This window comes from Arachis duranensis, chromosome 10 (assembly GCF_000817695.3).
Source record: "Arachis duranensis cultivar V14167 chromosome 10, aradu.V14167.gnm2.J7QH, whole genome shotgun sequence".
Classification (NCBI taxonomy): domain Eukaryota; kingdom Viridiplantae; phylum Streptophyta; class Magnoliopsida; order Fabales; family Fabaceae; genus Arachis; species Arachis duranensis.
Window position 1 is genome coordinate 10,338,897 of NC_029781.3, and position 11,811 is coordinate 10,350,707.

The 11,811-nt window shown below is 35.5% G+C and overlaps 1 protein-coding gene across 1 annotated transcript; it reads right to left on the minus strand.

The window, feature by feature from the left end:
- Positions 1 to 10,233: 10,233 nt before the first annotated feature.
- On the minus strand, positions 10,234 to 11,133 carry LOC107469080 (uncharacterized). The gene is made up of 2 exons (XM_016088461.1): positions 10,622 to 11,133; positions 10,234 to 10,537 (listed from the first exon to the last, which is right to left on the minus strand). Exons 1-2 carry the CDS (start codon positions 11,131 to 11,133, stop codon positions 10,234 to 10,236), a joined length of 816 nt encoding a protein of 271 aa, XP_015943947.1.
- Between the last annotated feature and the right edge of the window lie 678 nt (positions 11,134 to 11,811).

Below are 11,811 nucleotides of genomic sequence, written 5' to 3' on the forward strand. Positions count from 1 at the left end.
ATTGGGACGGAGTAAACACCCATGACCCAACCGCCCATGCTCATTTGAGATTTACACACGGCACACTCACGAGTCACGAGCCATATTAATCACCGGAAGTATATTTATTTTTTGAGTAAAGTTAGGGAACCAAAAGCATATCAGCCAAAACCCAGCCAAATACTTTTAGATGAATTCAAAATTTTTACGAGTTAATATATATGGATGTTTTTTCTACTAAGTATTAGAATGTTTCTTTTTCATATTAAATGGATGTTTTTTTATATATTTTTCGAATTTATGATTGTTAGAAGCGGATAGATTAATGTGAGAAAAAAGAGGAAGGTTTTTATAGGTTTTAATTAGGTTTACTTAATCAATTTAAAATTTTTTAAATTTTGAATTTAAAAAATTTAAAATTAATTAATTATTGATATAAATTAATATAGTTTTGTTTAGTTTTTGGCTGATAAGCTTTTGGTTCCTTATACTTTTCCTAAGAATTACAATAAAAGTGCCGTTAACTAATAAATTGTTGTATATACAAGTTTAAACTTTCATACATTTATTTAAAAGAACGAATGAGTTGACCATTCAATTTACATAAATTGTTTGGTAAAAACATATTTACATTCATCTTATTATTCAGAGAGAATGATAAATAGGTCCTTAACTTTTTGGTTCATGAACATTTAAGTTTTCGACAATTTAAAAATATATTTAACTCTCTGACTTTTTTAAAATCTAAACCCATCTATCTCTGTGTTCACTTGGATTTATTAGACTCAATAAAAAAATTAAATGACTTTCGTTGTATTGACGTGGCCGATATACAGATGGACACGTAGGAGTATTTTTGAAATGGGCCAAATTAATCTAAGAAATCGATTAATTAAATTTATATATTTTAAAAGTTTTTAGTTGAATTTTTGTATTTTTTTTACTTTGTAATAAAATTATTTTCATAAAAAATGATAAAAATTAATAAAATATAAATACTTAATTATAAATTTAATAAAATGATAGAGACTGACAAAATAACTAAATTTTATGTTTACATATTATTTTTAAGACATAGATAAAAAATTTTAAATATAGAAATTTATTTAGTTATGAAAATAGAAATAATGATACACAAACTTTCACAAAGTAAAAGAAAATTTATATAATGTAATTATGTAAACATATAATAATTTCTTTTAACTCATGTCTCTAGATATTATTTTCCTGGTTTGCAACACTAACTAGTTTCTCTATTTAATCCGATCTAATTCGTTTATATAGGTATTTCGATGGTTATTTGAAATTAGATTGTTTTTGAATTTAAATGTGAGATCTAAACTCCTTTTGAAATAGCATCTGACTTCTTTTGGTATCGATATACCGTCGTCTGCATTCTTCGTGAAGAGGTGGGGATGGTACCTGCATGGGAGTCTGATACTTAAGTTAACAAGGATTTTAAACAGTTTTTTAGTAGATTGAATCCTAAATATATTTGAGTGTATCAATGCATTTATAGTAGAATAAATAATCACCTTTTAGAGTATTTTCACCTTTGATGGTGGATGACCATTTCTTTTTTCTTGGGAAGTTGTTGAGATCTCCCTTCTAGATAAATGTGAGATATCTTAGGAGTTAGTTGCGTCTTTAGATAAATAAGGTTGGACCGTCGTCGTCGAGCCCGACCACTTTGAGGTTGGGTAGGCGTAAAAGAGGCATGATCTCTTGTGTGGGTCTTTATTCTTGTTGGACCTGACTATGTCTTTGTGCTAAGGTATGAACAGTGCCCCTTGCTTAAGTTTGATCCTTCCAAGATTGGACTCAAGCATTTCGTGGCCAAACTGATTCCTTTGTAGATTAGTTCATTAGGTCGGACAGCCCGCTTTTTCGAGATCACGTCGAGTATTCGACGTGTTTTTAAATTAAAAGATGGTACGTCTTTTCGTAGCTCTGTGCATGTTATTTTGCAGTTACGTTGGTAACTGTGCATGCCATAAATGAGAGAATGCCAAATTACTCTATTGCTCCTAAATACCCAAATTCCTTTCACTTTCTCTTTTTTTGCTTCTTTCTGAAAGCGTTTTTTCTTTATCATTCTCCTTTCTTCAAGCTTTTCATCTTCTTTGTTGCAATCCTATAAGATTCCTCAGGGGGTTTGGAATGTACGTGTATTTGCTGTTTTTCGCGCATTCTTCCACGTCATGTTTCTTTAAGGTTAGTTCTTTACTTTTGAATTTTATCTTTTGTAACTGTGTTCTTTGATCATATGCTTCTAGTACCCTCCTTTTATTGTAAATGATAACAATTTTTTGTGGGTATGCCATTTGTTACTGCTTTTCCCTGTTCTATAGTATTTTATTTTACTGTTTATCTGAGCGTGGGAGTTTTGCTTTATGGTGCCCTAAATGGTGCTGTTTCTTGCTTTTAGAGATGGTGCCATCTCAATATTGGAGTGTAATTATTTTCTGTGTGCATAAGAGGTTATGAGAACGATAATGTTCTTTGGTGTTTGTTGAGGATGACCTGACCTTTTACAGCTTTGTACGTTTACATTGTTTTGCCTAGCCTTCTGACTGATAATAATGATTTTCCTTTTGTTATATTGTAGGTATAGCTTTTGTGTCACGTTTGATAATTCTCGAGATGTCGTCTAAAGTCCCTCCGACCTAACCTGGGTATATATTCGTACGTTCTATCATTCCTGTTATTGATAATAAGTATGTTGAGACCTTTCGTATATATCATAGGTTGTGTGTAAATTGGGAGGATGAGAGAAAGTACGAAATTGTAGTTTCTGATCTTGAAGAGATGATTTGCTTTCTTCGACTTGAGAAGTTGGAGCGTCACTTCATGGATGTGTATGAGTATTTTTTCACTAAATTGGTAGTTAGCCTATCTTTCACTGACTTTGAAGTCAAGATTCTCAAACTCTGTAATGTTGATCCTTCCCAATTTCACCCTAACTCTTGGGATTTTTTTAAAATTTACCAACTTCTTTATTGTGAACTTGACGTCCCTCCTTCTTCGAAGGTTTTCTTTTATCCTTTTGTTCTTACCAAACCTTTTAGCTCGAAAAAGCAAGGTTGGGTCTCTTTTCGAGCTGTGCAAGAAAGAAAAGTCTTTATCATTTTTTATGACTCTTTTCATGATTTTAAAAACTACTTTTTTAAAATAAGAGTTGTTGATGATGTCCATCCTTTCTTTCTTGATGAGAGGGATGAGCCCTTCTTCAGCTCATACTGGAAAGAACACCATGTAATTATTAAGTATGATTTGGATGACTTAGATGAGGTTGAGGAGCGTGTATTCACCTTATTCCACGAGTACTAGGGTCGAGCTCTTTATATGGTTACCAAGAAATTTGTAGAAAATCTGAGCCAAATCCGACCCGAGCTAGGTAGCATTCTTTTCATTTGTAGATATTATTTTTGTTTGATTCCTTTGTTAGCTAACGTAGTCCAACTTTTAAGTCATGCAAAAAAGATACTCCTAAGTCGGCTGCTATGAAAACCCTCCGTTCTTCTAAAAAAAAATGTCGTGGCCCGAACTATCCAATTAAAACAAAACCGGCTAATCAGGCAATATCCCTTCTCCCTCCAAATCATTCTGCTTCTCTTAATATTACTCCATATCCAACTCTTCCTCCCCCTACTCTTCTTGTCAATAAAAAATTCCCCTGGCACGTCCTCCTCCCAAGCCCAAGTCAAAACAACATAAGACTTCGAAGTTTACCAGTGTCTATGATCCAGGTTTGATGGTGTAGAATTTTGTGAAAAACACATCCTTTCGCATAGTTTTATTAGTATGGATGATGTCTTTTTAAAGAACCATCTACAAATTCTTGCCCGAGGTGGAATTCAAATTGCTGGGGTGGCTTTTGCTTTGTTGAGAGAGTTGGAGAATACTCCTGTTGGTGCCACTCGACGCACTCTGGCGGGCCTTCAAGCTGAAGTGGCATCCTTGAGGGATTCTAAAAAGGAGTTTGAGAGTGAAAAGGAGGCTCTTGTGTCCGACCTTGCCAAGGCTTGGGAGAGGATAAAACAGTCTGAAGCTACTTGTGCCATGGTGGAGGGTATAAAGAAGAAGGATGAGGAGAGCTATACTAGAGTCTTCGGGGAGAGGCTGGATTTGGTGGATGACTAGATGAGGTTACCAAGTCAAAGAAGTGGTATGCAAAATTGGAGGAGACTATAGCTCAAGGAATGGACGAGCTTGTTGAAAATTTGAAGTCCTAGTTCCGAGTTGTAGTCCCCAAGGTGGACCTTTCCTTAATTAGTCCTAACAACATTGTGGTGAATGAAAAAGTTGTTAATGTGTCAGAGGATGAGGAGGACACTCTTATGCTCGACCCAAAGGCTTCCGAAGCCCGAGCTGAGGGAGCTTCTCAAGTGGACGATGAGCCTACTTCTTCTTGGCCAGAAAGTCTCCCAACCAACTCTGATCATCTCGAAGATGTGAACATGACCTCCGACGAACTCAACTTTCCTTCTTACCCTCCTTCTTAGCTTTTTAATTTCAAAGTATTTAGATGGCCCGACTTGTGGATCTTTATGAACAAATTGGATTTTTGTAATAGTTTGAAATAATTTTCCTTTTTATTTTTGTTGCTCTTAAAAACCTTCTCCCTACTTTTCTCGTACGGGGCAGTTTGGTATGCATGTCATTTTGAACATTGCTTGGCGTAACTATTGTTTTAGCTTTTAGTGACTAAAGATCTAAGTCACTTGGTAGCTTTTGATAATAATTTTGTTAAGTTGCAAAAGATGTCGGTCAAAGTAAGTCAGTGCTTATTCGATATTTTCATAAGATCGGGGTTACATACTTCCCTAAGGTTTATTCCAACTTTAAGTAGTCGGTTTTGGCAAGTTACTTTTGCTATTAGTTTTAGATCCAACTCCCTTTTCTTTAAGTTTCTAACGAGGTCGGACCACAATCTGCTTACATAACCTTACACTAATTTGTACCTCGTCACTTCATCTTGCCGACCATCTAGGTCGGACAATAATTTTTACAATTTTTTGAGCTTAAATTAGTACGTTTGAAATGAAAAATTTTATGATAAAAATGAATTATCATTAATGAGAAAAATGATTTACATAAGCTTTGTTACTAAGAGTTCTTTTATTAACCTTTAGCTCTTGCTATGGTGCCTCATTAAAACCCCCTTCAAAAAAATCCTTCTCAGAATAAAACCATAAAATCGGAAAAAAGAGTACACCAAGGAGCAAGGTGAACTTTTTAATTGTAGTAGCGTTTTAAGTTACATGCGTGCGATGATCTTGGAAGCTCGTTTCCCTTTAGGTCGGACACATTATAGTAACCCTTTCCTAGAACCTCAATGATCTTATAAGGTCCTTTCTAGTTCGCATCCAGCTTTTCTTCATCCGACTTCTATGTTCTGATGTTATTTCGGATCAATATGAGGTCATTCGTGAAGAAGCTTCTTTTGACAACCTTCTTGTTGTATCTTAAGGCCATTCTTCGGTTCAAGGCTTCTTTCTTTATCCGAGCTTGTTCTAGAACTTCTGGAAGGAGGTAAAGTTCTTCTTTTTGAGCTTGAATGTTTCTTACCTCATTGTAGAATCTAACTCTTGGAGATTCTTCATTGACTTCTATAGGTATCATGACCTTTATGACGTAAGCAAGTCGGAAAAGAGATTCCCCTGTTGTTGAGTGTGAGGTCGTCCGATATGCCCACAAAACTTGAGAAAGCTTGTCTGCCCATGCTCCATTTGCATCTTGTAGTTAGTGCTTTAACTCGGCCAACACAACTTTATTCGCAGATTCTGCTTGTCCATTGGCTTGGGGGTATTCTACCAACGTGAATTGGTGCTTAATCTTGAGACTTGCCACCAAGCTTCTGAAGGTTGAGTTGGTGAACTGAGTTCCATTGTCCTTAGTAATGGAGTGTGGAACTCCGAATCGGGTGATAATGTTCTTGTAATGAAACTTCTGACTTCTTTGAGCAGTGATGGTTGCCAAAGGTTCTGTCTCGATCCACTTAGTGAAATAGTCAATTCTCACTATGAGGTACTTTACTTATCCAGGGGCCTGTGGGAACGGCCCAAGGAGGTCTATGCCCCATTTTGCAAATGGCCAAGGCGAAGTGATATTGACGAACTCTTCTGGCAGTGCCATGTGAAAGTTAGCATACTTTGTCAGGGCGGACACCTTTTAATGAAGTCGGCTGCCTCCTTTTGTAAGGTCGGCCAAAAGAAGCCATCTCGGATAACTTTTTTAGCTAGTGACTGCGCTCCTACGTGGTTTCCACATATGCCGTTGTGGACCTCCTCTAAAACTTCATTACTCTTGGAGGTCGGGATGCATTTTAGTAGAGGCATGGATATGCCTCTTCTATAGATAATATTGTAAACTAAGGTGTAGTTTTGTGCTTCTCTTATGACCCTCCTTGCTTTCCTTTCTTCTTTAGGAATGATATCGAGCCTGAGATATTCGATGATGGGAGTCATTCAACCTATACTTATATTGGATATAGCCATTGTGCCTGACTTGTCGACTTTCTTGGTTACTGATGGTGTGTGGAAAGCCTTTTGGATCAAGTTTCTATTGTTGCTCCCTGACTTGGTGCTGGCCAACTTGGAGAGAGCATCGTCTCATATATTGGATTTTCGAGCTATATATCAGATTTCTATTTCCACAAATTGAGCTAATTGTTTCTATGTTTCTTCTAAGTACTTCTTCATGTAGGGATCTTTAGCTTGATAAGTCCCATTATCTTGAGAGGTTATTACTTGAGAATCACTAAACACAATTAACTTTACTTCCTCGACTTTTTTGGCTATCTTCAAGCCAACAAGTAAGGCTCGTACTCGGCTTGATTATTGGAGGATGGAAACTCAAATTTCAATGAAGTTATGGACTAAGTTCCTTAACCTCTTTATTAGATGAACCATCTACGTATAAGTTCTAGATTGCAAGACTTTCCCGAGTTTTAGTATATTCGGCCACAAAATCGGCTAGATATTGGGATTTAATTACTGTCCGACTTTCATACCTTAAGTCGAACTTGGATAGCTTTATTGCTTATTGTAGCATCCAATCTGCAGTGTCTATTTTTTGTAAGATGTGCTTTGTAGGCTGATTAGTTCAGACCTCTATAGTGTGATTTTGAAAATAAGGTCAGAGCCTTCTCGAGTGATAACAAATGCATATGCAAAATTTTTCTATCTTTTGATAGTTTAGCTTTGCCCCCTGTAGAGCCTTGCTAACAAAATAGATTAGTTGTCGTCCATTCTCATCTTCTCGGACTAGGATTGAGCCTATGACTCTGTTTGCAATTGCTAAGTATAAACTAGTTCTTCTCCTGAGATAGGTTGGATGAGGATTGGTGGTTGATTCAGGAAATTTTTGAAGTCTTGAAAGGCTTGTCCACATCTATGAGTCCACTCAAATCGGCTCCCTTTCTTGAGTATTGAGAACAGGGATAGAGACTTTAGAGCTGATCTTGCCAAGAATATGGATAAGGCTGCCAACCTTCCATTTAACTATTAGACTTCTTTAAGACAGGTCGGGCTCTTTATCTCCAATATTGATTTGCATTTGTCCGTGTTGGCTTCAATATCCCTTTTGGATGAGTATAAAGCCTAAGAACTTCTTGGCTTCCACTGCGAAGGTACATTTTGAGGGATTTAGTCTCATCCGTACTTCATGATTGTGTTAAATACTTCAGTTAAATCAGACAAGAGATTGACATCTTCTTTGATCTTGACAGGCATGTCATCCAAATACACTTCCATTAATTTTCCAAGGTGAGGTGAGAACACCTTGTTCATTAATCGTTGGTATGTGACTCCAGTATTTTCAATCCAAAAGGCATTATTACTACATAACAATAGTTAGCTTTTGGAGTGATGAAAGAGGTCTTCTCTTGGTACGGCTTGTACCTTAGGATTTGGTTATAAACCCGAGTATACATCCATACACAAAATAGGTACCTATATCCGAAGCTGAGTCTGCTAAGGCATCAATGCTGGAAAAAGGGTATAGATCTTTGGGACAAGTTTTATTGGGTATAATTAACACACATTATCTATTTTTTGTTCTATGTCTTCACCAGGACCACATTAGCTAGCCACAAAAGATACTTTACTTGTCTTGAGTTATGTACCTGAGAAGTATTCCTTGCTAAGTTGGGTAAGCACTTAGTGTGGTGAGTCTAGGTGTTAGCATAGCCAAGTTTAAGTTTATGTTGAAACTTGTGTGCCTAGATAGGATTACATTGAGTCCTAGAAAATTGGTGTATGTAATACTTAGATTATAGTGAAAATTTCACTGACGTTGTGGTGGGGACTGGATGTAGATTGCATTGCACAAGGTAACTGAACCAGAATATATAGCTATGTCATCATCTTCTTCTCTGCTTTAGTTCTCTTTTCTGATTTTTATGAGACAAAACAAAATTATCTCCTAAATTATTCACAGCGCAGACCAAACAAAAATCAAGTTTAAAGTTCTGAGTTTAAAGCTTAATTAATTAAAGTTAAAGAAGGCCATAGATTCAACTCCCTTCTCTAAGCCTTCTAGAACTTTCACTAGCTTTGTTGGCTCAACCACTAATTGGATTTCCAAAACCTTAGATAATTCTACCACCACCTTTGGTTTATTAGTTATGTTATTAAAAATTATTATTAAACAAGGACTTGATAATGAATTTATAATTATGTTGTATATGATTTTACAATAGAATTGATTATGATTTTTGTACCTTTAATTTTAACCAAATTTAATATCTTATTTTTTGTTTTACTAATATATTTATGAATATGTATAATAATTTTAATATTATAATTTAATGACTTATATTGAAGTTGAAAAAATAGCCAAAAATAGAGTATATATTACTTTATGATAAAGTAATATAATTTGCCCATGAGACAATAATAGTTTAATTGAATTTACTTATTCAAAAACAACATACTCCCTATTATTTTACAATTTATGGTCATACATAAAAATATTATGTCATATATTATTAGTAACCACATCCTAAAATTATTGGATTTTTTTTGAAATAAAATAAAAAAATTATTATTCTCGAAAACAAATTATTATTTGGTGGAGTCAAGTTTGTCTCACCCTCCGACGAACTCTATAAAATTTATAAAGTTGGTCGCATCCTCCCTTTTCTTCTAATTTAGAAAAAAATATATACTCTTTAATTATTTCTATGCTTCTAATTTGAAAAAATATATATACTATGATTAAAACTATTAATTTTGAAAAAACCTTATTTGGTTTATTTTGTGTGAAAAGAAAAGTTGGGAAATTAAAGGTTGAACAGACAACAAGCATGTCTTTTTGAATATTGTAAATAACCATTATCATCCAAATTAAACCAAACTAGATTTTTTAAAAAATTAAAAGCTTGGGGAGCACCCTTTTTACTACGCCATTGTTAAATACAGATTATTCCCGTGTACTCTTAGATACTCTTGGAGATGATGATAATAGTTGTCATTGTTATTTTTTAACTTTTCTTTTCACCCAATCTGATATTTATGAAGATGCATAATGAAATTCGTCGGAAGATATGGCAAACTCTATAAAAATATAGAAGTTCGCCGACGGTGCGACGAACCTTACAAAAATAATAAGGTTCATCCAGGATGCAGCTGAAATTTCAAAAGAAAAACGTATTTTGGGATTTAAAGGTTGAATAATTTGTTTCGAAAAATAAAATTTTTTTTATTTGATCATAGAGAAAAATCCCAAAGCTAAGATATCTAAATAAAAAAAATGAATGGTTGAAAATACATTTCTACCCTTAATGGAAAGGTGAAATTACGAATTATACCTTTTTTTTACCGTTGGCAGGTCAGTGGAGACGTGTTTGGCTAGCAATGATAAGTTGGGGATTTTTTTTTGAAATAAAAAAATAAAATCATTATTTTCAAGAATAAATTATTCCAACTTTAAATTCTGAAATATGTCTTTTTTAGGTCAAGTTCGCTGTATTTTTTCAACAAACTCTGTTTCAATTTTTTTGTTTACTAAACTTGGTATTTATGGAGATGCCGGATGCGTAGTCAAGTTCATAAAAAAATATGGCGAACTCCATAAAAATATAGAAGTTCGTCGGAGTGCCAAGAACCTTGCAAAAATAATAAGGTTCACTGGGATGCGGCGTACTTGAATTTAAAAGATAACTAGTTTTAAGACCCGTGCCAAGCACGGAAAAATAAAAGAACTGTTTATCGAGAAGATGACGAAAGGACTACATGACATACATACCGCTCAAGGCAGAATGTTAGGTAGCAAGCCAGCAAAAACTTCTCTATAGGCAACATTAATAATATGATCTGAAATTGTGCCGTTAGAACCAACAGATAATATCTTCAGTCCAGAATGCATGCTGACCCGAGAGAGCACAACATAAAGCTGACCATGAGTAAAAAAAGGCCTTGGAAGATACACGCCAACGGTTGATAGCGTTTGACCTTGGGACTTGTTTATGGTCATCACAAAGCAAAGCGCAACCGGAAACTGTCGTCGAGTAAACCTAATCGGTAATATATCATTATTAGGTGACATGTTCATCCTGGGAATAAAGACAACCTCACCAGTATTACGGCTTGCTAATATGATGCACTCAATGATGTGGCCGCCAAGATGTCTTACCTACATTCGCGTACCGTTGCATAGTCCATTGGATTGGTCAATATTGCGAAAAAGCATCATAGGAACACCAATTTTAAGTACTAACTGGTGTTGGGTAATTTTTGAACAATTCAACGTATTCAATGACTCCATGCTCATTGTGTATAATTCAGATTCCATGTGACCATCTTCATTAATTAGTGTATCAGAGCTCAAGTAAACCCTCTCGTTGCCAGGGATCAAAGACATCACATGATTGTTTATTTCAATTACAACATCAAGTGTTGGTGCTAATATACTCCTACCCTTAAAATAATTCACACTGGAAGAATGGAGTAAAACGTTAGGATAAATGAACACCACCAAATCATGTAGACATGGATACTCAATATCCAGTAGCAAGTTGTTGGGTATTCTAATTACTGATTCGCCATCGGTGTTGTCTCCAAGTAACCTGTCACCAATTTGAAGCAGCCATTTAGCAAATTCCTCTAATTGTACACCGTGGATATCTTGCAAACCACAACACAGCCTCATGTTTTCAGTTAACTACAATACTTGGCAAGATTACCACAGGTTCGAAGCATTAATACACGAATAAACGATCTCTTCCTGGGAACCACAAGGAATCACAGGCAATATCTGACGAAAATCACCTCATAGAACAACAATTTTCCCACCAAATGGAGCATCAGGATTATATCCACGATTAAAACGAAGAACATCCTTAAGGCACTTGTTGAGCGCTTCGAAGCAAAATTTATTTAACATAGGTGCCTCATCCCATATAATTAATTTTGCAGATGAAATAAGACGCGCGAGGGGTGTGCCTTGCCTTATATTACAAATAAAGTCCTGGTTAACACTGAGTGGAACCTTAAAGCGTGAATGAGCAGTTCGCCCATTAGGCAACAACAGTGCTGCAATGCCACTGGATGCCACGTTGAGAACAATATCACCCTTCGACTTTATTGAACCAGACAGTGCATTTCATAAAAAAGTCTTACCAGTTCCACCGTATCCACAAACAAAGAAAAAACCACCAGCGCCACGACTAACTGCATTCGCTATTGTGTTGAACGCAACGTGCTGGTCTCAATTCAACTGGGAAACCAAATCAACGGGAATACTTGCCAACTATGTCCTGTCAAAATTGAGCTCATCAAAAAAGACTGTGTCGGAAGGTTCAGTCGAATCAACAGAATCAGGAAACAG